General features: G+C 35.6%; 1 protein-coding gene across 8 annotated transcripts in view; it reads right to left on the reverse strand.

Moving 5' to 3' along the window:
- Nucleotides 1–1,418: 1,418 nt before the first annotated feature.
- The window catches only part of eml1 (EMAP like 1), a 67,334-nt gene continuing 43,521 nt past the window's right edge, over nucleotides 1,419–25,231 (reverse strand). For 3 of the 8 annotated variants that reach the window (XM_027999997.1, XM_027999998.1, XM_027999993.1), the window contains 21 exons: nucleotides 23,130–23,144; nucleotides 19,652–19,780; nucleotides 18,461–18,489; nucleotides 17,700–17,726; nucleotides 14,613–14,742; nucleotides 12,478–12,627; nucleotides 11,685–11,754; nucleotides 10,871–10,981; nucleotides 10,642–10,737; nucleotides 10,423–10,557; nucleotides 9,856–9,955; nucleotides 9,151–9,302; nucleotides 7,451–7,576; nucleotides 7,209–7,340; nucleotides 6,422–6,489; nucleotides 5,898–5,986; nucleotides 5,629–5,726; nucleotides 5,454–5,541; nucleotides 4,182–4,277; nucleotides 3,221–3,351; nucleotides 1,419–2,245 (listed from right to left, as the gene is read on the reverse strand). In XM_027999997.1, coding sequence (XP_027855798.1) covers nucleotides 2,120–2,245; nucleotides 3,221–3,351; nucleotides 4,182–4,277; nucleotides 5,454–5,541; nucleotides 5,629–5,726; nucleotides 5,898–5,986; nucleotides 6,422–6,489; nucleotides 7,209–7,340; nucleotides 7,451–7,576; nucleotides 9,151–9,302; nucleotides 9,856–9,955; nucleotides 10,423–10,557; nucleotides 10,642–10,737; nucleotides 10,871–10,981; nucleotides 11,685–11,754; nucleotides 12,478–12,627; nucleotides 14,613–14,742; nucleotides 17,700–17,726; nucleotides 18,461–18,489; nucleotides 19,652–19,780; nucleotides 23,130–23,144 — 2,098 coding nt within the window. In that variant the 3' untranslated portion in view covers nucleotides 1,419–2,119. The remainder of the gene's footprint in view (nucleotides 2,246–3,220; nucleotides 3,352–4,181; nucleotides 4,278–5,453; nucleotides 5,542–5,628; nucleotides 5,727–5,897; nucleotides 5,987–6,421; nucleotides 6,490–7,208; nucleotides 7,341–7,450; nucleotides 7,577–9,150; nucleotides 9,303–9,855; nucleotides 9,956–10,422; nucleotides 10,558–10,641; nucleotides 10,738–10,870; nucleotides 10,982–11,684; nucleotides 11,755–12,477; nucleotides 12,628–14,612; nucleotides 14,743–17,699; nucleotides 17,727–18,460; nucleotides 18,490–19,651; nucleotides 19,781–23,129; nucleotides 23,145–25,231) is intronic. The other 5 variants (XM_027999995.1, XM_027999999.1, XM_027999994.1 and 2 more) reach the window with 4 other exon arrangements.

Below are 25,231 nucleotides of genomic sequence, written 5' to 3' on the forward strand. Positions count from 1 at the left end.
AACTGTTTCAAATATCCACTCAGGTTTTCCACAGAACCGTGCCATGGCCCTTGGTATAGATTCACCCACTCAAGACGACAAAAGGAGAAAACCTCAAGGAGAAACGACTGGCAGAGGGAGATTTGGATTAAAATCAGTAAATAAAAAGAAAAATGTTTCCTTTTCAGCTTGAACACTGCAAAAACACAAAATCTTACCATCCAATTTTTAGTGAAAATATCTTAACATACTTGAAATTAAAAAAATAACTTACAAGTAACTGCAGCACAATATATGACTTTGTTTTAAGTAAACAATCCTTTAATACTGATGAAAATTATTTCACTTATAACAAGACATATTCCTCAAGTTAAAAGTGAAATAATCTGCCAGTGAAACTCGTTATTTTTCATCAATATTAAGGAATTATTGACTTAAAACAAGCTCCTTGCTGAAAAGTTACTTATGAGTTAGTTTTTCCTCATTTCATGTGTCCTCAGATATTTGGACTAGAAACTGGACCAAAAATATTTCTTAAGATTTTGTGTTTTTGCAGTGTTGGTCAAATATGTTTAGACCATAATGCAGAAAATCCTTCATTCAGTTCCAATATCCTGAAACCTGATTTGTTATATTGTGATGATGTCACTGATATATCTTAAACTTTTTCACATTGAATCACTTTACATCAACAAACTTTTATGTTTTTTCAGGAATTTTATGTGATAGACCAACAAAAAGTATCTAAATGTAAAGCCAAATGTATTTTTTTACAAATAAAAATCTAAACAAAATATTTCCAATTAGCATGAATAAATTTAAATGTAGAAACAAACTAAAATATCATTCCTGTGGTAAAACACGGTGGTGGCAGCATAATGCCATGGAAGGATGGATGGAAATAAAAAAGGCCAATACTGGGAAAAAAAACCTGCTAAAGGCAATACAGTCGTTTACATCAAACTCATGTGTCAGAATGACCTAGTCAAAGTCCAGACTTTAATCTAAATGAAAATTTGTGGCAATACTTGAACATCTGTTATTTTACATCTAATGTGACTGAGTTTGAGCTATCTTCAAATAAAAGCAAAAACATTCAGATTTTTTTTCTGTAAATATTATTAGGTGATTATTTTAGTTATTAATTAATCTATTAATTATTCTGAAGATGAATTGATTAATTGGATAAAAACACTGGGAAATTCTGCATATTTTACAAATAGGCCTTTTTATGCAATATTAGAAATACATAAGTAATTTCAGTTGATTTTTTAAGTAAGAAAATGAAAATTTTATTGGCTAAAATGCAGTAACATGATTGCAAAGGATGAATCTGTGGCTAAAAAAATTAAATAAAATCTTAACATGTGGAAGTGCAGTTAATCTGTTGATTATTTTTAGATTATATAAATTATAATTAGATCGCAAAAGTTGCTTTAAAAAAGTTTTAACCTAATATAGGGGCTTTTTTTCATCTTGTATGAAAACTTATTTATCTTTTGCACAATTTTGTCTTAATTACAGCTTTGAATACATAATTATTTCAGCAAACAGCAATTAATGATTAACTGAGTACTAAATTAATAATTAATAAATAACGTATTTATCATGGTTAAACGTTTCAGCGATTTCATAATTATGCACGACTTTGTGTGAGTCTGTTTCATAAAAATTAAGTAAAAAACATCAAAGTTTGTGGTTGTCATGTGGAAAAGTTCAATACTTTTGCAAGCCGTTGCCAGAAGTTCTTCCTGATATGTTTAGTGGGAAAGAGTCTTGCTTCATTAGTGCTTTCCTGAGTTGTTAAATACAAAATAAAAGTTTCAAGAGTAACAATAACAATCCCAACATTTCAGGCTTTTTTGGCTCTCCGGCTCCATTCGGTTCTGTCTGGCAGCGAACAAACATCCTGAGAGCAGAACCAGGACATCCACGCTGAGGAAGTGCAGTCAGAAAGTCGGAGCCTTTGGTTCTGTTGGACCGTTTGTTTTGTTCATGTAGTGTGACTAAAAAAAAAACAGAAAAAAGGAAAAGTTCTGCATTTCAACCACTTCCGATCACTCACATCCACTTCTTATTTGGAGTCTTTTGTTTTTTTGAGTTTGGTTCATTTTAGTGCAGTTCTGTTCGGTTCGGCTGTTCAGACTATCCTCCACTGCAGGACGCTCATATCCTTCCCGCCGGTCGACACCAGGTAGCTGTCGTCATGAAGGAAGCTCACATTTGTCACGTGGCTGCTGTGGCCCCGGTAAACATGGCCTGGAGCCTGGAAGGGATAAAAACAAACACATTTCTTCATACAATTCTGAATAAAACAAAAGGAAATGGTCACATTGGTAGCCAGTGGCGGTTCTGTAATGCTCTCCTGCCTCCATAAATAACTAAGTACAGCTTCTACCCCAATCTATGACGATCATTGTTAAAGGTAAAATTCACATTTTGTAAGTTTTTTATTCTTCCATTTTGGTCTCAACTGTTTCTAAAATCAGCTCAACCGTTCAAATGAAAAAACCCAGCTGTTATCGTTTGTTAGTGTCAGGCTTTACTGCTGTATGCACTGTATAATGGCTGCTGGAAAAAACAAGTGTTTTGTTGTTGACTTACCATCCAGAAACCACTTGCTGCTTTCTTGTTGGTTGTACAGGAGGCGCCACTTCTGCTTTTTAAAGGTGTACGGTTGTATACTTGTTACACGAACCACTCGATGCGGCTGAATTAAAATATTTATCTTGTGTAATTCATCCGCTTGCAGCCATTTTCACGTGAGTGGAAACGTTGAATTGGGGGCGTGGCCAGCAGCAGATTATTTGGATTTAAAGTGACAGGACGCTCTAAAACATCTCAATCTGAAAGGAACTCAAAATGAGACTAAAATCTCATTATTTAAGAATAATTTTGTGAAAAAAAATTAATGAACATGTTTTGTGTCGCCCGCAGTCCTATCAGGACTTGTTCTAGGAAGTATAATATGTCACTTTAAAAAACTTTGATCTTATTTCTAGTGATTTGTTTGGTCATAGGCTTTTTTAATGTTCAAATGAGGGTAGATTTTTCAAATAAAAGCATGAAATAATTTAATCCAGTCTGACTTGGAAGATAAATATTGAAGACCAACGTCAGAGCCAGTGTTATTCTACCTGACTCAAAAAAAAAATGCTAATATTGCCCTTCATGCTATGCTGCCCTTGGCAGAGAGCCACATCACAAACCGCCACCGTTTGTAGCCTGTGTAGCTTCGTACCCTGAACTGTGAACATGGGTATGAGAAAAGATGGACCTTCCCGAAATCATCTCCCGTAACCAGGAGGCTCCTGTCGTAGGACGCACACGCTGCGTTGATGTCAGTGCCGTCTGAGCCGTCGGGCCACAACCCTGAGGAGAGAAGAGCAGCAGAAACATTTTATCAGTCAGAAGTTCAACAAAAACAAACATTCACTTGGCTCTTTATTTAAATCAGCCAATCAAAAGCAAGCCAACATAATCCAGTGGATAAATGTACACTTATCCATGATAGATACAAAAAAAGCTAGCTAGCGAGGATATATTAGCAGCTAATTAGCGGTAGCCTCAACTGCTGTGACTCACATAATGCAATAAAGATGTTTGAGTGACTCAAACATTTCCCTGACAGAAAGGTCCCAGAGAAAAATAATAAATAAGATTAAACAGTCCTGCTATGACAAAATTTAAGAACTGTAATGAATGTATTTAAAGCTAAGTTTAAAAAAAATTTCAAATGAATTTAAGACATTTTATGGCCTTAATTTTAGATAAATGAATTCAAGACTTTGACTAAGGAGGCATGGACACCCTCAGGCCAGTCATCTAGATGATGAAGATGACTAAGATGACTTGCTGAAGTTCAAAGTGGGAATCAAAATGAGTAAAAGAGCTTAAAATTTATTTACGGACAAACCATGTCTGCTCCTTTTAATCAGAATTTGGTGCAAAAAAACCACGAATGCAGTCATCCATCCTGACTTCTATCAATAATTCAGCCTTGTGGTGGAGGTATAATAATGTCAAGATGGACCAAAATCTCTCAGAAACTTTTCAGACACTTTGCTGAAGTGATAAAATAAAGAATTAAAGTGAATTAGAAAACAGAACAGCCAAACCCACTACTGGAGATGTGTACCTAATAAAGTGGCCAGTGAATGTACATGGGTCGAGTGAGAGAGCAGGAGGCGGCAGTGTCTTACCAAACACCTGAAAGCCCAGAGTGCAGGTGTTAGTGAACCATTGGATGTCTCTGGTGGTCTCCACGCTGACGACCTGCTTACACACAGACGGGATCCCTGTGGGGACAAAAGACGTCCTGCATCAGCAACAGGGCTGCAAACTCTGCAGCAATCAGCAACGTTTTTGAATGGTTTGAATTGTGAAAAATTGAGATTTTTTTAAAACTCTTTTTTCGTTTTTTACGTATTTTATCTTTCTGGTTCAGTATGGAAATGAATTAAGTCAACTCCTCTCAATTCTTAAAGGGAACAAATTATACAAAATTAATATTTTGTAAGTTTTTGTACTTCTTCCATTTGAGTCTCAGCTGGTTCTAAAAACACCTCAAGCGCTTAAAAAAAATGACCCAGCTGTTTTTTTGGCATGTCTGGAAATGAGCCGTTTCAAAAACCTCAAGATTGTTGAGTCACATTCCACAGGCACTGCGCCGTTACCTAGCAACCCCAGAAGCCCAGCCCCGTTACCCAGCAACCCAAGGAGTTCCAGACCATTTGGTCAGCTGGTTTTACTGCTCAATTCACTGGACAGGACAAGTGTTTTGTTGTCAACTTATGATTCAGTCAACAATGAAACACTTGGTTCATTCTTGTTGGTTGTGTAGAAAATCTTACCAAAAATTGTTGGTCTAATTTGTAGTGCAAATATCTTAGTGCATTTGAAATAAGACATAACTAACTTCCAAGTTCCTATTTCTTGTTGAAAAGTTATTTGTAATATAGTTTTGTCTCATTTCAAGTCTATTAAGTTATTCAAACTACAAACTACACCGAAAATACTTAAGCTGTTCAGTTTTTTAAATGAAGGATTGTATAATTATGCGTATGTTTGCAGCCATTTCTACTTCTGAGTGTAAATGTGGAGTTGGGGGATGTGGCCACCAGCAGCTTATTTGGATTTAAAGTGACAGAGACACTAAAACAGCTAGAAAAATTTCATTATAAGGACGATATTGTGGAAAAAATGTAATAAAAATGCTTTTTATGACTCATAGCTGTATCCTAACCTGTTTAATGAAGAACAATAGGTCACCTTTAATAACGGCAGTAGCATTCTGTGTTGTTTTAACGTGAACCTTGTAACAGTTTGGACCAAAATCTCTGAGGAATGCTGGTATTATGAAACACGTTTGGCAACTGGAATGTAAATTATGTTATTTAAAAAATGAGCTCAAAGGTCACAGCTGAGGAGTCTGGCTCCTCTACAGTATGCTATATTTAACCGTCCGTACTTACAGTAGAGAATCTCATAGTCGCCTGAATTTGAGACCAGATACTGGGAGTCCACAGACCAGTCCAAATGGGTGATGAAACTGGAGTGACCCTGGCGAGGGATTAAAGGAATTAAAATTAGAGAAATGACCCAGAGAGGAGAAGGTGAGGAAGGAGGTGTGAAGGAGACTGAGCTGACCGAACACTTCCCAACCCGACTGTACTTCCTGCCATTTTCTGCCACGGCGTAGATGTAAATGTAGTTGTCATGGGAACCGATAGCCAGGAAGTTACCGTCTAGAGAAAACAGATCAAAGTTACGTCGTTTAGGATATGATATTATGGGAATAAACATAAACCAAACAATTTAAAGTCCTCTCAGCGTAAAAACTGTATTTTTTTCTTTCACTTGTCTAAATGAGGCAAGTCAAGCATATTACTGCAGGTAAAACAGAGAAACCAGCACACCTGGGCCGTAGCGCATCACCGACAGCTGCTCGTTCCCGTCTGTGTGAACCGTAACTAAATCCTTCGAATCCGTGTCCAGAACCAGCCACCTGCAGGATCAGAGACACACTGAGCTTCCTGTCAGCGTCACATAAATCTATCTCTGTAATAAAACTATTAATTTTATGATGAATTAAAACAGGCTCATGGTTTGTCTTTCAACCAGAGACTGGACGAATGATGAATTTTGTTTACAGAGACTTCAGTATCCATTTTATTTGTTGTTTTGGGTGTTTTGTTTATTTATTTTGGATATTTAAAATGTCTGCCACTTCTAGTGTTAGTCAGAAATTAAAGTGAGTGTTCTTGCATTACTATGCAATTAACATTATATTACCTTGAAATGGTCTCAAAACAACAGTATTTTAGTTTATCTCAATGATTTCTGGGACAATTTATTGTCAAGCAAGATTTGTTATTGTATTATTGTTATTTACCTTTATTTGTACAGTTTGTCTCATTGAAAGACCAGTTTGCATTTGTACCTGCCAGTCTGGGTTCCTACGGCAACCACGGCTCCTGATGGGTGGAAACCTGCTGACTGGGCTGTATCCTGTGAAAACAACAATGAAAAAAGAAAACTAGGATTTCCTCTCCATCTAATATTTCCATCGGTGATGAGACGTAGCAAAGTGCAAACTTTGAAACTGTACTTGAAATAAGAGAACTAACTTACAAGTAATTTTTCAGCAGGATATACTAGCTTTTTTTAAGTCAACAATTCTTGAATATTGTTAAAAAGTACTAGTTACACTGGCAGATAATTTTTCTCATAATACATTTTCTATTTTGTAAGTGAAATAATCTGCCAGTGGAATTAGTACTTCTTCTCAATATTCAAGAATTGTTGATTTTAAACTAGTTAGTATATCTTATGCACTAGCATATTTGCAGTAGAAACTAGACCAAAATACTTGATAAGATTGTGTGTTTTTGCAGTGTACAGCTTTCATCACATTCACCACTTTATGTAAGTAAAAATCTGCTCAAGGTGACCCTGAATTCTTGGGGTTAAAAAAAAGAAATCAACCTGCAGCCTAAAGTTCACATAAAACACAAAAATGAATAGTAAGCGGGACCAAAAAAGAAAATAAATAGGCCTATTCGTAATTTATTTTTTGTAAAAAACAGTTTTAAAGAGGTTTCAGTATAATGTGTTACTGTTTTTAATCCTCATCCCATATTACAATTTTAAATTAGTAGTTAATGAACTGTGTTTATGCTGTGTAATTCCCCTAAAGGACCCCAGGGGGCAGTGTTGACTAATCTCACCTCCAAGGTTTTGGTCCAGATGAGCTGATGAGTGCTGGCGTCCCACAGACAGACCTGCCTGTCATAGCCGCAGGTCAGGAACTGGGGTTTCCAGGGATGAACAGCCAGACCCCACAGCTCGTCAGTGTGACCCTGCAGAGGAGACTTTATTAATTATTCACCCAGTCATAACAAGTGAATATGGTACCAAACAAAAACAAAATAACTCCTTCAGTGGAGGGTGGATATCTGAGCACATTTACCTGAGTGATGGGTATGAATTCTCCATCCAAGCTGCCCTGCAGAACGAAGTTCTTGGTGGTGCCGATGAGGACGGTCTCCCCTCTGCCCTCTGCTATGGTTCTGATTGGACCGAAAAACTCAAGAACCTGCAGAATGAAAATAAAGCTTTTGTTTACTTGGAAGCAAACATTGACAAATAAACAATCTTTCTTCATAATGAAGGTTTTCAAGATACCTTGAATACATATCAAAAGTAGTTTTAAAATGCTGTTTTTACAATCCAGCCTGACTTAAAAGTTGATGTCAATGATTTTCTTCTAATGTTTTTGAATTTCTTCAGACCTGGTTAATCTTTTGGCACAATCAGGCTGAATAAAATTTTAAACTAAGAAAATGTGGTGAATTACAGTCAATTAGGTTTTCATGATTTAAGAACTGTGTGTTGTTTTTGCATTCAAATATGTTAAGGGGGACTGGAGGACTGATGTAAATTGGGTTTCTGGATGATAAGTCAACAAAAACACTCATCTTTTCCAGCAGCCATTGTACAAAACATACAGGAGTGAAAAGAGCTCCATTTGGGTTACTAGAAAAAGGAGCTGAGCCTCTGGGGTTGCTAGGTATCGACGTAGTGTCTGTCACACGTGATTCAACAATCTGGAAGTTTTTGAAACGGCTCATTTTCCAAACACCAAAAAACATTCATGTATTGTGAAAGAATAGCTGGGTGTTCTTCTTAAACACTTGCCCTGTTTTTACAAGCAGTAGAGCCTGAAAAGGAAGTACAAAAATCCGCAAAATGTGAATTTTGCCTAATAGATCCCCTATTATAGTTGAAAGAGTTTGACTAATTCATTTCTGGTCTGAAACAAGAAGCTAAGAAATGTGAAAAATGAAAGAAAGTAAAAAAAAATAAAATTTCCCCAACTTCTCGCTAATCAAGATATTCAAAAAAGTTCCTGATTGCTGCAGAGTTTGCAGTCCTGTCACTGATATAGCGCCTCTTCTATCTCTTGGGAGGCGCTACAGGTGCATCAAAACAAAAACAGACTCAAAAACAGCTTCTTCCCAAAAGCGATTAACACCCATAACTCTCGCATGCTTTTATGCATGGTGGCTATATGAGTATGCGTGTATATGTAAATTTAACTGATTTAATATATAACTGTATATATTGTATACTGTATATGTCTTACATTGTTTGCACTGTTTTAGAGATGGATTTAATCTCATTGTACATGTGTAGAGTGCTCCACAGGGACCCCTGTCAGAGTGTAAACAGGTTGGCGGAACTCTGCTGGGGTTGCTAGGTAACGGGCTGGGGTTCGCCGTGGTTGCTAGGTAACGGACGGAACTCTACTGGGGTTACTGGGTGAGAGACAGTGCCTGCTGATTTGTGATGTTACATTTTGAAGTTTTGTCTAAATGGCTCATTTTTCAGACACTCAAAAACATTAACAAGTTAACAAAAAATGTCTGGGTGGTTTTTTGTAAAGCAGTTTCGTTGGTTTTAGAAACACTGGAAACCGAATTTGAAGTACAAAGACAAGCAAGATGAGCCTTAAATATTGATGTTGTGCACTTGCAGCACTTCCTTGGTATGCTATGGAGTTCCACCATCATGACTCATGCTAAAAAACACTAAATTACTAATTACTAATGATTAAACTGACAAATTATTTGCATTATTCAAAGAGGATGTTGGGTTTTCCTTCCTTACCTCCACTGTTTGGATTTGCTGGTAGCTGCTGTCCCACGAAATGAGCCTGCGGTCCTTCCCTCCGGACACTAGGGTGCCGTTTCTCAGCATACACACTGCGAAGATGCTGCCCTCGTGAGCTCCCTGGATGACGCGGCTGATGCGATTAGTGCCTGCACAACAGAGACGGGAAGAGACAGATGAGCAGGATCTCAAGCCAGGGAGACAGACAGGAACAGTGATCAATAGATTAAACTGAAATGGAGATGGTGAATCGCTTTTCTCATTAAATCTCTGCTCAGAAGATCAGGCTTTGATCTATTCTCAAAGTGACCTGACTTTAACCTCCTGGCTGCTTCACTGGAGCTTGTGACTGGAAACATTTGGATTGTTTGATTCCCTTCAACTCCGGCTCACACATTTGATTATATTCACTGCAAAAACACAAAATCTTACCTTGTATTTTTGTCTAGTTTCTAGTACAAACATTTTAGTAGCCTTGAAATAAGACAAGACTAACTTGCAATTATTTTTTCAGCAATATAAAGGAATTCTTGACTTTATACAAGCTCCTATATCTTGCTGAAAAGTTGTTTGTAAGTTAGTTATATCTTATTTTAAGTGTATGAAGCTATTTGCACTACAAACTAGACAAAGATAATTGGTAAGATTTTGTGTTTTTGCAGTGTTCATGCATGTTTTTTAATTCCTTGCAAATCTTCGTACCTTTTCCCCACACCAGGATATTTCCACTAGAGTCTCCTGTGATAGCGTCGCCATTTTCAGCAAAGGTCACACACAGAACGAACTTGGGCTTCTCCTGTTTCTGTAGCACAACACAAGAATTCACTGATTTCTTCCACTATATAAGAATTTACATAATACAGATTTTCTTTCATTAAATCGCATATACAAGGACTGAACTTCAACACATTTATTTGTTTTCTCCAAAATATTCTTGACTGAATCTCTTATTATCAGCCACTACGACCTCTTATGCTCAAATGAACCCTTACAGGAGTAATCTAATTTTGAAGATTTTGAAAGTCTGAAAAAGTTTTTTTTAAATTGAAAAGTCAATGACATGCAATTATGAATGCACTGTAGTAGTTATAGATATGGATATAGAAAATACTAACTGAGAAAGGACGTTAAAACAAAGTTAAAGTGAATAGCAATTTATTAGTTGATGCTATAGATGTTAGAGGGGTGGGTGTAAAAATAAGCTCATACTTTGATAAAATCTAAGTGAAATTGATCATTTTTTTGCCTAATGTTAGATATTTCTCTTACCTCAAACAACCCCTGCTTTTTGACCAGCATGCCTTTCTCCAGAGTCCAGAAATAGAGATGAGACTTTCCACAAGTCACAACAATGTTGCTGTCAGTCGGGTGAAAGTCTGCAGCAAACACCGACTCATTGGAGCACTGAGCAGACCCACAAAAAGAAAGAAACAGGTCCAGTTCAGAAGGACAAACACCAGAACACACTGTACCAGAAGACGCTCCTACCTTTGCTTCAGCGAGCCTCTCCTCTCTCTGCCAGTCCCACACAGACAGGACGTGATCGTTGGAGTCATCCACAACGCAAAGTGTGTTTCCTCCATTCTGATTTCCAAAACAAACAAAAAAAACAACACAAACCATATGATGCGTTTATTTGGCTTCACAGGAAGAGATCTAAAAGCTAACTCCTAGCAGAGCTGGAGTGGCGCTAAAGGTGCTAGCTAGCGTCTCTTACCGACTTGGAGAAAGCCAGGCAGACGAGCGCTCGGTCGAAGAAGCCTGCGCCCAGAACGTGGAGCGTGTTGAGGCTGACAGAGTCCCACACGCGGACGTGAGGAGCCAGCTGCTGCCAGAAAAACAAATACCAAGGTAGGATACAATAATCCGTTTATTTAGCTTGGTGAATATTAATTATTTTGGAAAAATATTCAATCATAAACATCCAAAGTCTTGAAATATTTACAAAAGATTAATAAAAGAAGCAAATTTTCTTTTTGCAATAGATTATAAGAGGCTGAACACCACATTTATTCACACACACCTCAAATTTGACCTTTGACCTACAAAGGTTCTAAATTTCTAAATCACTTCAAATAACTTCATTGGACTTTAGATTTAGCCAAGCCAAACTCTAACCCATAGGGAATGAAATTTACAATAAATTATGACAATTATTATTGCGATAAACAATATTTTTGTTTTGAGACTATTTTCAAATAATATACTGATAATTGCCTAATAACACAAGTTCACCTTCTCAAAAACATTTAATTTTTATTCAACGCTCCACTTAACACTGAAAAAGGAAGATATTTTAAATATCCAAAACAAAACAACCAAAAACAATAAATAAAACGGAAATAAAAAACACAACCAAAACCATAAATATTGATCAGAATGGAAATTATGGAGCTCCTTTCAATTTACTGTGTGATTAACTGCATCAAATGTAGAAGTTATGAGGCTCTATGACTGTTATTTTAATTTAACGTACCTTAATATTGCTTCAGTAAAGCATGAATGTGAAGAAACAATAAAAGTTCACTTACTTTTCCGTCTGAGGAGGTTCCTGCCACCTGCCCAGTCGCAATCGTAATTTTATCAGGGTGGACGGCCAAACTGAAGAAGACAGGAAAAACATCACATAGTCTCAGAAAATAATCAGACTGGTTGGGAAAACTGACATTTCTGATCAGAGTGGAGGAAATTAGATGAATTAAAATACATTTTTCTTCTCTTAGAGATTTTCCCAGTAGTCAAATGATAGAAATTAAGAACATAAAGTAGGGGTGAGCGACATGGATATAAAGTTTTATTACAATATCTCGTGGTACTATTGTGATAACGATAAAGTTACAGGCAAAAGTGGCAGGATTGTTTAAAAACCATTACAAACTAATGACTTCATACTGGGTGTCAAACGATTCTGGTCCAACTAGAAATGATTGCGCTCATTTTAATTTATTATGCAATTTATTGGCAAATCAAGGCCTACATGCCACAGAAATAATAGCCACACTAACAAAAATACTGTTCCTGAAAAAAAACATTTCTATTTGTAATAAGCTTCTTCAGGACATCCGTCATTTAAATAAGTGTGATTTATATCATTAAACTCCACATTTTAAGTGTATTTAATCAGATTTTCAAACTTATTCATTGAGCCAACAGTGGAAAATACAGTAAAACATTAATTGGATTCTATTATGACAATAATAAATTAAAATTCTTGCCATGAAAAGATGTTTACCACCATAAATGCTTTACTAACAGAAGGAACGTTTTAAATAAATCCTCGTTTTAATGACGGACGGGAAGCGGAAAGTCCAGTGTGTCTCTCACCACTTGATGTCGTCCGTGTGTCCTGTGTAGTGTCTCTGCAGCTGTTCGTCCACGTTGAACAGAACGACCACGGAGGCAATGAAATACACCGTCTCTCCAGTAGGAAGCAGGTACAGGTTGGAGCGACAGTCTCTGCCGCGGTAACCGTAGCTGGGTCAAGGGTCAAGGAATCCAAATGGATGAAAATGGATTTGGCACAAGAACAATGTGTCAAAGAAGTTTAAGGTGTTTTAGGTGAAGAAAACATCGAAAAAAAAAACCTTCTAGTCTAATCGGTCACATAAAATCTCAATAATATACATTGAAATTTGTAAATAAACCCTTAAATAAACATGGTTGTTTGTGCTTTCCTCTTCACATTTTTTTTTGCCTTTTGGGTCTTTTCTCTTCCTGCAAGGCTGAACAGCACGCCACATTCACTCCTGGCAAGAAGAAAAATAAGCAAAGATGGCCACAGATGACGAGAAAACAAAAAAGAAAATAGCACAAGAGGAGCTGCTGACTGCTTGTGCTGTCGGCTTGTCAGCTGTGTGCCGGTTATTCCTGACTCCAGGCTGCAGGGCGACGAAAACAGATCGACTCTGACAAGCAGGGGAAACATTTACAGACTCTTGTTTTTCCAGAATAACAGGCTGAATTTATTATGTACACAATTACTCAGCTGAACACTGAAAAAACACAAAAACTTAAATACTTTTGGTCGAGTTTCTAGCACAAATATCTCAGTGCACTTGAAATAAATCTAACTTACAAGTAACTTTTCGGCTTGTTTTAAGTCAACAATTCCTCTATATTGATGAAAAAGTGCTAGTACCACAGGGAGATTATTTCACTTATAACAAGACGTGCCAGAGGAACTAGCACTTTTTCAGCAATATTAAACAGCTATTGACTTAAAACAAGCTGAACGTTCAGCAAGATATAGCTATGTCTTATTTCAAGTGTTTTAAGATACTTGCTTAAAATATTTGGTAAGATTTTGTGCTTTTGCAGTGTTGTTTCTGAATAGTAAGTCAATAGCAAAACATTTGTGTTTTCCAGCAGAGTTCCCCTTGGGTTGCTAGGTGACGAGCTGTGGTTGCTAGGTGACGGCACAGGGCCCAGAATTCTGACTCAGCAATCTGGATTTCAAGTTTACCAAGACATTTGCACTACAGATCCACCAATTTGATATTAATATCTGTATCGGCCCAGACATTGAAAAAAATCCATCCATAGTGGCAGATCTATTCGGTCTAATTCTATGCTTAATTATTTACATTTAGAATTCCTAATTACACTTTCTGAACGATTTGAAAAAAGTTTTATTTTTTTTACATGTTGGTTCATTTTGCCAATTTATTCTCTTTGTCAGTTTCAATTTCTTTGTTATTTATGTTACATTGGCTGTTTTACTCCCTAATTTCAGACAGAACAAATTAAAGTTGTGTTATTTTTACATGTTTGACCAAATTTGTGAAACTATTCACTGCAAAAACACAATCTTACCAAGTTTTGTTGATCTAGTTTCTAGAGCGAATATCTTAGTACACTTGAAATAAGACAAAACAACCTTACAAGTGACTTTTCAGCTTGTTTTAATTGTTTTGGGTATATAATTCCTTAATTTTATGAAAAGTACTCGTTCCACTGGAAGATTATTTAACTTATAACAATAACATTTTCCCATATTCAATATTAAGAAATTATTGACTTAAAACAAGCTCCTATTTTATGTTGAAAAGTTACTTGTAAGTTAGTACACTTTAAAAAAAACAAAACTAAGATATTTCTACTAGAAACTAGACCAAAAATACTTCATAAGATTTGGTGTTTTTGCAGTGTATGGTGTAATGGTTATCAAATAAATTTGTAATTCAGCTATGTCTGTATTTATTTAAAAAAGGAAACATTTTCAGTAAATTTAGCACTGTTTTTCTGAGTCGGATCAGTATTGGCCAACAATACTAAACCTCAGATATTGGCATGAGAAGAAAACAAAAGTAGATCGGTGCATCCCCAACTAGCAGTAGTTGGGGATAGTTGGGAATATTATATTACCAAAAATACTTGCTAATATTTTGTGTTTTTGCAGTAAATGTTTCATTTCGGATTTTACTTCTGCAGAAAACTCCCGGGCAGCAGAGTCAGGATACACCCAGTCCAGTTTGAGCTTGTTGCTGGGCAGCTCGCCTCGGGCCTCCAGGCTGTAGCTGTCCACTTGGTCCCTAGGCATGAACATGGTGACGGGTCGACCCTTCAAGAACATCTTCACATAACCTTCCTCTAGGAAAGGCAGCAGAAAAAAAGCCTCATCAAACCATGAGTTTATACACAAACAGATCAGAATAATTAATTTGGGAGAAATTAGTGAACAAAAGAAGCGCTGGTGAGTTATGAGTGAGATCGGTTAAACAGTGATGCAATTGGGTGTGAAGGTGGAGTTTATTTATCTTTTTGTTGTGAAAAGATAATTAAAAACAAAAAAATTATAACAACACAAACAAATGCCTTAAACTGGCTTTTATTGCTCATCTCAAACACATCTGTGTGAAAACAAAGGGCACAAAATGAAGAGCAGATGTTTTTAAAACACACAGCAGAGATTCAACACAAAATGCGGAGACAAACAAATGACATGTTGTCATCAGTGTAAAATGTTAACCTATAAAATAATGCATGCAGGGGACAAAAACAGAAACAAATCTGAAGATTTTATAACAAAAAGTTCAGATTAATCGTGAACAAAAGAAGCGCAAATTAGTTTAAATAATAGTCAACTAGTTTAATCGTTAACTGAAGTATACAGATTCAAAAACAAACATATTCAGAGCATTTAAGATAAAAATCTAATTTGTCTATAAATATGTTTTATCCAAAACTCTTCAAGTGGCGTAGTTTTTGCTTCACCTGGTTCAAACACACTAAACAAATCCTCTATTATTGCTTTTTAGGGAATCTTGTTAAAAAAGGAATTGATTAGGTTTTATTTTTTGCATATTTCAATGCATTTCTAATATTGCATAAATGAGGTTAAGTGAAAAATCTAGAATGTGGCCATTTTTAAAAAACACAAATAATAACTTAATTGTCCAAATAATCAAATATTCTGACGATTAATTGTCAAAAATAATTAACTATCCAGGCGGTAAATTGTCAGAATTATTAAATATCCTGACTATTAATTGATTAATTGTCAGAATATTTGATTAATCGTCAGAATAAATTGATGACAAAAACAACCGTTAGCTGCAGCTGTAATTTTTTCTAGCAAAAGATAACTTTAGAAGATCTGATCTAAATTAAGCCATGAATTGGCCTGTTTAACCTAAAACAATAATATTTAAAATGATGAGTGTTGATGTTTTGGCTGGGAACTACAGAGCAGAGGAGGCAGAGACGGGGGGACAATACATGTGAAAAGAAAGTGGAGAATGTTGGATATTAGATGATTGAAATTCCTTGTTATGTCATAATGAGGGAGAGTAAAGCAAAGAACAAACTAAGCTACTAAAAGAAGGAAAGAAAGGAAACTGACTGCAATTATAAATCACCAACATTTTTAACATATAGTAAAATATTTTACTGGAGCAGCTTGTTTTTTGTTTGAAAGTTTTTACAAAATACAGAGTTTTATTTCATAAAAGCTTAATGTTTCAGTAGCTTCTTTCCCATTAAATTAGAAACACAACGTTTCCATACAACCTTATATTCTATTCAGTCTGATTATGTAAATACTATCTCAAATATTAAATGCTTGATGTTTTGAGTAGCTTTTTTACCAAATACATTTTTACTCTTACTTGAGTGATTTCTTAGATGGCTACTTTTTACTTTCACTTGATTAAAATATGTTTTTGCAGTGCAACTATCTGTATCTACTTTACCCGCTTTTGGTTTAAGAGTTTAATCCCTCTGAAAGAAAGCTACACGTTTCAGGATATTACTCCCTCTTTTTTTTCTTTTCTTTTTTTGGGCACAGATACAAAACAAAAAGCTGAAAACTCAAGACAAGATTCAATAGAAACTGTGTCAGTGTGCAAATACTCATTCCAAGTGCAGGGAGGCTGCAAGAACAGGAGTTAAAAAAAAACAACAACCTGGAAGCAACTGCAAGGAATTGAGTGGCAGACATCTTTGTGTCGTTACTATGGTGACCAAAACTGACTGAAGTGAGGCTGTGAGCAAACAGACAGCAACCGCTGCAAAACACAAAGTCTTACAGAGTATTATTTTTTATTTTACCTTACTTCAAATAAGACAAAATTAACTTACAGCTATGCTTTTCACGGTAACAATTTTTTTAGGATGATAAATTGCCTCAAAGGTTATCATGATAAACGATAACATTGTTGTTTTGAGACCATTTTTGAGTAATGTAATGATAATAATGGCATAATAATGCAAGAACAAGTTCTCAAAGATCAATAAACTTTAGATTCTAGTAAACATTTAACGCTGGAACTGAAAGACATTTTAAATATCCAAAACAAATAAAACAGAAATATCTAAATGAATTTTGAAATGTCCATAAACAAAATTATCCTTCAAAAAAAGAAATAAGGGCTTGTTGATACTGAAGACTTTCATCATCCAGTATTTTGTAGGAAAAAAAAAAGAAAATCAATAAATCATGAAAATGGAAATGTTTGAGTTTGTTTTAACTGATTTATTGATTATTGCGACAAGCCTATTTACAAGTGACTTTTCAGCAATAAATAGGAGCTTTACTTCAGTCAATAATTTCTTAATATTTATAAGAAAACTACTATTTCCACTGGCATATTATTTCACTTATAACAAGACATTTTTTCTATGTTTTAAGTAAAATAATCAACCAACGGCACCAGTACTTTTCTAATAAATATGAAGAAATTAACTTAAACAAGCTGAAATGTTACTTCCAAATTAGTTTTGTCTTACTTCAAGTTGAATAAGATTTTTGTGGTAGAAAGTAAAAAATACTTGGTAAGTTTTTGTGTTTTTGCAGCTCTGAGTGGAGGTTAGGTGGGATGTTTGTGAGTTAATTTTTCCAAAGGGAAAGTTTCAAACGCAGCTCAGCAATCCGCTCCTGCTCCAGTCTGGACAGCTTTCTGCTCACTGCATGAACAGGTTTTTATTGTTTTCTCTTCAAGACTCGGCCTGAGAGCAGCGGCTTCACGTCTGGATGAATCCGAACTGATGAGCAGAGAGCTGTGCAGACAGGGCGGAGATAAGGGGGGAGCGGAGGGGCCCTGACCTACCTTTGCAGTGGGTCACACGTCGCATCCCTTGTAAAGGTCACAGAGAGACACACAAGCACCAGATGAAGGCTGGCATCGCTTCCTCACCTCTACAGTGACCTCACTTTCTGTTTCCTGGTGAACGGCAGCTTCTGTCCATGATGTATTCAATAAACCACCGCAATCGTTTTCTAAGAGTTTCTCTCTATCGTCATAATAGTTTTTATGTTTTTCATCTATTTTTTTTTTAAAACATGTTAAAAAGAAAGTTGCCTGTTTGTTCAAATATTAAGGCGAAAATTGTGCATGTATGTTGAGCATTGGTAAGATCTTCTTAGATAAATGACAATAAATGTAAATCAAAATTTGCCCTGAGTATGAATACTTTTTGGAGGGTATGATGTAACAAATATAAGTATAAAACATAACAATAACAATATTAACGGGTCCTACTGCTGTGGTGAATTTAACAAAAACCTGAAACTGTTTCTGAACTGAAATCTACAAAAAAACAACAAAAAAACGTTTTAATAATAAAAGATTTTGTAATGAATTTTGAAGCAAGGATAAAACAATAAGAGATGAATGTGTTAAATGTAAAGAATGAATGAAAAATGAATGTTTAACAGTGACATTTAAAGCAGGACATCATGGAAAGAAGCTGAAGTAGACTTCTGTGTGCAAAACACTCATGACACAGAAATCAGAGCTGATATTAAATTTGTTTTTTGGAAAAAACATCACCTCTCAACTTTTTGAAATAGAAAAAGCTGGACTCTTGCCTGCATTGAACACTGGATCCCTCTGTTTGCTGCAAAGTAAATGAATATAAACACAACTGTCAGTCATCCAAGCTCACACACTTCAGTTTAGAAAACTAAAAACCTAAAAAGTCAGTAGCTGCGTTTCCTTTAATCACAAAATTGTGCAAAATGAAATTTTAAAAATAAATTTGCTTAATGGAGACATAGCAATAAAAAAATCAACAACTCTATGATACTTTATGATAAAAAAAAGTTTTTGTGCTAGGACGAGTTGGTTTTTCCAAACACTTTTTTAGCATCACAAAAGTCACATGATCAACAGCCGGATGTTACTACTGGAGAAAACAACGAAGAAGACAATGACAGGAAGTGGTAGGAGGATGAGCTCTCACCAAATTACAAAAGGTACAGTAAAAAAAAAGTATTTGGTTAAAAGTCTACTCAGGTACTGAGTAACCAATCAAATTAGGATTTAATATTTAAAAATTACATAATCAGAAAGTTTTAAGGACCAAAATAACAATGATTAATATGAGTAACAAAAAATAACAAAATCAGGCAAAAGAAAATTTTTCCAAATCAGTTTCTTTCAATAAAAAAACATTTGAAACTAACAAAAACTGCAGGTCTGTGTCTGGTGAATGTTTGGTTGAAACCTGTTTTTCATTCAGTGAGTAGAAAATCCAGAAATTTTACTCAAGTAAGTAAGAATAGCGATTACTTCTTAATAAAATTAAATTAAAAGTAAAAAGTACAACATAGCAAAAAATACTCCTAAAAGTTGTTTTTAAAAAAAAATACTGAAGTAAATATAATTGAGTAAATGTAACTACTTACTACCCAACTCTGGCTCTCACAGTTCATGAAAAGTTGTGTGTCATTCTAACGCGTTGAATCCACAGCTATCAGTAAAATGGCCGACTATAATTGCTCCCAAGTGTAAGCGGTTTGTCGCTCCAACGCTTGAATGAGACGCCGACATTTCCTCTGATGGCTGAATTATAAATACATCTTACTGTTTACATTCGTCGCTGCCATGATTTTTAACGACTTATCGCGTGAATAAGCTTCTTATAAGTTATTTTAATTCAGCAATTGCGAAATTGTTGTTTTTTTTTTGTTGTTGTTGTTTTACATTAGGAGAATATTGACAAAGATTTTCACACATTTGGGATGGAAACGCAGTTAGTGACTGAGGTTTGGGTTTACCTGTCGCTCCTCTTCCCGCTGGAGTTGCTGCCTGTTGACCCGGCCCGGGTTCGGTTCCCCTTGGAGTCGCCCGAATCCTTGCGAGTGAGAGTCCCCACGTGTTCGTTAGAGTTGGCTCTCCTCACAGTGCTGCAGGGACAAACACAAGAAGCAAAACCAGTGAGTGGAAGCAGACAGAATAAAGGGCAGTAAAATGACCTGACGGGAGCGTCTGTGAGCTTTCCTGAAAAGATTTCATTGATAAGGATGTTTTTATGCTCTATCAGCAACAAGAAGGCGTTTGAGACATTAAGCACAAATTCTAATTTTGTTGCTGAAATTAGGGATGCAAGTTATGGATTGAGTTGATCAAAAGTTGATTTATCGTATCGACTAATGACTAATTTATAAGCGGCTTTTCTTAAGAATCTGAGTTTTTTCTTGAGTGCTCAGTCTTTTCATCCATCCATCCATCCATTTTCTGTGCACCCTTGTCCCTAATGGGGTCGGGAGGGTTGCTGGTGCCTATCTCCAGCTACGTTCCAGGCGGGAGGCGGGGTACACCCTGGACAGGTCGCCAGTCTGTCGCAGGGCAACACAAAGACATACAGGACAAACAACCATTCACACACAAACACACACCTAGGGAAAATTTAGATAGACCAATTAACCTAACAGTCATGTTTTTGGACTGTGGGAGGAAGCCGGAGTACCCGGAGAGAACCCACGCATGCACAGGGAGAACATGCAAACTCCATGCAGAAAGACCCCGGCCGGGAATCGAACCCAGGACCTTCTTGCTGCAAGGCAACAGTGCGACCAACTGCGCCACTGTGCAGCCCTCAGTCTTTTCATATGGCGGGCTAAATGTTTCATGGTATGCTGAACTTTTTAAAGCAGCTATTAAAATTTAACATTTTGTGTCAGCTCTATGAACTAAGTGATAAATAGAAAATTAGTTAAAAGGTGTATTGATGGTCTTCTTACATTAATACACCTGGACGTATACAATGGAGCAAAACAGCCTCTTAGGTTGCTGAATAAAAAATAAAAGATGAAAAGAATAAAATATGTGAAACCCTTAATTCCCCATGAATAGAGAAACATTCATACAGAGGTAGTCTGTTGTTGCTCTTGAAGGAATGTTAAAACTTTGCTGCATTAAGTCTTTTTAACTCACCACAGCTATCAAAGTCAACCTTTTTCCATAAGATTAAAATATTTCCTCCACTTTTCTGTCACATTATCATCGCCTTCGCAGTAAATCAGTCATTTTTGAGTGAGAAATTGACGCTGCTACGACATGTAGCTCGGCTAAATGAGTGCTATTAAAGTAAAACTTAACTTAAGGAAGGGCTTTTCGAGTGTTTTTATATCTCAAAACAGTGTTCTTTTGTATCCCAAAACGGACTTGGACCGTTTCTCTTTCCCGTTCCGCCATAGCCCCGCCGCCATCTTTGTTTCATATCAACGGCCGGATCCGCTTGAGGATGACCAGGGGCGCCACCTGCTGGATGGCGGCCAAACTACAACACTTAAAGACGTTCTAACGGAAGTTACTAGTTAATCAATTTGAATTAATTTTAATCCAATAAACCACTAATCGAAAACTAATAGTAAGTCAGTGAATAGTTAGCCTCCCTAGCTTAAATACAGTATTTTTATACCTCGTCTAACAAATGTAAAAAATAAAAATAAATAAAATCTGTTAAATTCTTATAACAGTCTATTGGTAGAACAACAACTTGTATTCAGATTGGAAAAATTACCACCTCCTACTTTGGCAGAGAAAGCAATTTTATTTTCCTGTTTCAAGGTGTGCTGATCCTGTCCTAAAAACATATAAAACAGTCACAATAAATTAAGTTTGCTTCACTGCCTTCCAAAGCAAAAAGCAGCAAATTAGGGATCAAATAAAAAGGTGTTAGCTCAGTCAGTGTTATTGTCTGCATCAAACCGGCTGAAATACATAACACATTGGAATTTGTTGAAGTGCAAAATGATAAGATTGTATTTCTCCACTGGAATACAGTTTATTTAAAACAACAACATGTCAGAATGAAAGCAGCGCTGTGCAGATCTCCATGAGGGCAGCCAGTCTTTTTTCCACAACAAAAAAAAGAGCCAAATCAGCAGCCAGCAGGCAGACAGGTCATCTAATCCACTCTGTCCAGAACCTGAAACTCGCCGCTGGCTTTTATCCCTTCTGCACAAACTGTGTGTGTTTTTATTTGAAGCAGCAGAGAGGAACAACTGTTTGCTGTTTTTCCTGTGAGAAATCCCGGCGCCCTAATTGGACCGCAGGACTTTAAAGGCTGCAGCGAGTCGGGAAGCGGCTGCGACGAAGCTTAAATTAATACAAACATCAATTAGGAGAAAGTTAAACTAAAATTCAACTTTCTATGTTTACACGCTGCAAAAACACAAAATCTTACCAAGTATTTTTTTTTAAAGTTACAACTTATTTAAACCCTATCTAAATTAAATAAAATATATCACTTACCAACTCAGTTACTATCTGAAAAGTGTAATTAAAAACTTGCATTTATATGCCTTTTTAATTTATTGTGCTAAGGAAAAAAACTAAACAAAATTCTTACTCACAAACACATATATATATATCTATCTATATATATATATAGATAGATATATCTATATATATATATATACTGTATATAAAACTCTCATGGAGTCATAAAACAGAGATATGTGTTTAATAAGAACAAATTAATGTCAGATTAAAATATTGTAAATGTCTTCATGGCTTCTGTTGATCTGATTAGTTCATAGAAAGACACAACCTGCACTGCAAAAACACAAAATCTTACCAAATGTTTTTGGTTTATGGTGCAAATATCTTAGAACTCATGAAATAAGTCAAAACTAATGTTTTAGCAAATTATGGGAGCTTGTTTTTAGTCATTAATTCCTTAATTTTGATTAAAAAGTTCTAGTTCCACTGGCAGATTATATAATTTATAACAAGACATTTTTCTCAAGTTTCAATTAAAATTATCTCCCAGTGGAACTAGAACTTTTTATTTGTTCCATGTTTGACCAAATTTGTGAAACTATTCACTGCAAAAACACAATCTTACCAAGTTTCTTTGGTCCAGTTTCTAGAGCGAATATCTTAGTACACTTGAAATAAGACAAAACCACCTTACAAGTGACTTTTCAGCTTGTTTTAAGTATATAATTCCTTAATCTTAATGAAAAGTACTCGTTCCACTGGAAGATTATTTAACTTATAACAATAAAATTTTCCCATATTCAATCTTAAGGAATCATTGACTTAAAACCAGCTCCTATTTTATGCTGAAAAAATACTTGTAAGTTAGTACACTTTAAAAAAGACAAAACTAAGATATTTGTACTAGAGACTTGAACCAAGGTAAGGTAAGGTTTTTTGTTTTTGCAGTGCAGGAGGCAAAATGACAGAAGGGGAAGTTTTAGTCTGCGTTTTAAATGGCGGTGATGTTAGCTGGGTGACTCTCACCTGAGGGTCAAAATTCTGGTGGGAAGAGAAAAGAGGACAAAACATGAGATGAAAACAGGAGATGCTTTCAAAAACAGGTTACAGGAGAAGATGTGTCTGGGAAAACACGACACGATGCATGAGGAGAGGGGAAAAAACTCAACTGGAGAATAGAAATGTTTATTTCACTTTTTCAGTTAAAAAAAACTCTTACAGTGAAATTTCTCTAAGAAAGTAGAATATTACAGTAGCAATTAATTTTTTTAGCATTTGCTAATTTGACAGTTCTCCAGCAGACTGTCACTACAAAAAATTGTATAAAAGAAACAGGTATGCAAAAGTATGCAAAAGGAAAGTTTAGTGGAAGAAAAACATATCGTAGGAACTTAAGATTATGAAAGAAAGTCTCATTCTAGTTGTGAATCGGAGTGCAGCTAGAGTTACAGGAAATGTTCAGGACATGTTTTTATTCCTTATTATTTATCAGTGTAGGAACAATCTTAATTTGATCAGAGAAGAAAAAGGATTGAACTGTTCCTCCAATTCTGACATAAGATTTTGCATTTTATTTAAAAATCAAGGTCCCAGTTTCTGGAAAAACTGCAGAGAGGAAGAAAAATCGTTTGCTGTTACCTAGCAACCACAGCCAAGTCTAGTAGCCCTGTTACCTAGCAACCCAAAATGGAGCTCCAGCACGAGTGGTCAGCTGATTTTACCACTGCTGGAAAAGATAAGTCTTTATTCGTTGACTTACCATCTATAAACCATTTGCTGCATTCTTATTGGTTGTGCAGGAGGCTCTACGTTTGCTTTTCAAACATGTATGGTTATATAATTTTGCATGTTTGCAGCCAATTTGACGTGCGAGCGTAAATGTTGAATTGGGGGCTCTGGCCAGCAGCAATTCATTTGGATTTAAAGTGGCAAGAGGCCGTAAAACAGCTCAAAATAGGCAGAACTGAGCAGACTGATATCTCACTACCTAAGAATGATTCTTTTAGAACATTTTTCCTCTAGTTTTAGTGAACAAAGTATTAGAGCTGAGAGGTTTGTTTGGACTGAGCTGCTCCTCTTCTGATTATGTTAATGTCATCCAGGAACTGGAAAAGACTTTTGTTCCCCTGGCAGACTTAATTTGTAGCTTGACCTCCACGTGAACACACACACCGCAGTGACAAAGAAGTCTCTTTCTGCATCAGTCTTGTTAAATGTCAGTGAATATGGCTGGTAGAAAAGCTGAGGGCTCAAACGGCAGAAACACAAAGCAACACGGCTGTGTTGACCGAAGATTTACAACATCATTAATAAAACTAGGGCTGCAACTAAAAATTTGTTTAATAATCGAATATTTTCCCAATTTTCCAAAAAAACTGGAATGTAAGTTTCCAGTTTTTTAAAAAAAAGGTTTGTGGGTGCGCCGTATAGTCCGGAATATACGGTAATAACTAAATTAGTCGACGATTATCTCAATAATCGATTAATCCCGATTAATTTGTTTAATTGTTTCAGCAGTTAATAAGACCTGGTGACTCTTTCATAAAAATTGCACAAAATATAAATCAAAAACAAAAAGCAAATCTATCAATCTGCTGAATAGTATGACGGAGTATTAGGGTGAAGTTAAGAAAATAAAAAAAATAATAAAATTATAAGAATAAAACTGTAATATTACAAAAAATCTAATTAAAATAATATGAGAATAAAGTCACAAATTAATTTAATTTCCCTTTGCAATCAATAAAGTATTTTTGAATTTGAATTGTAATATAAGAATAAATTTATATTACAACTTTAAAGTCATGTGAGAATAAAGTCAAAATAATAAAAGAATAAGATCGCTATAATGAAGACAATGGTTATATTTCAACTTTATACTCATAATGTAACTTTAATCTCATATTTTTTTTACTTTTAATCTCTTAATTGTATGACTTTATTCTCAAAATATAACTTTATTCTCGTATTATTTAGACTTTATTCTTATACGACTTTCTTTTTAAAATATTAATTTCTTCCCATATTATTACAACTTTATTCTTGTATTATTTAAATGTTTTACACAAAATATTATGACCTCATCATCATATATTTTCACCTTTATTCTCATAAGAATTAATTCAGGT

The sequence above is a fragment of the Xiphophorus couchianus genome, chromosome 19 (genome assembly GCF_001444195.1).
Source record: "Xiphophorus couchianus chromosome 19, X_couchianus-1.0, whole genome shotgun sequence".
NCBI classification, from domain to species: Eukaryota; Metazoa; Chordata; class Actinopteri; order Cyprinodontiformes; family Poeciliidae; genus Xiphophorus; species Xiphophorus couchianus.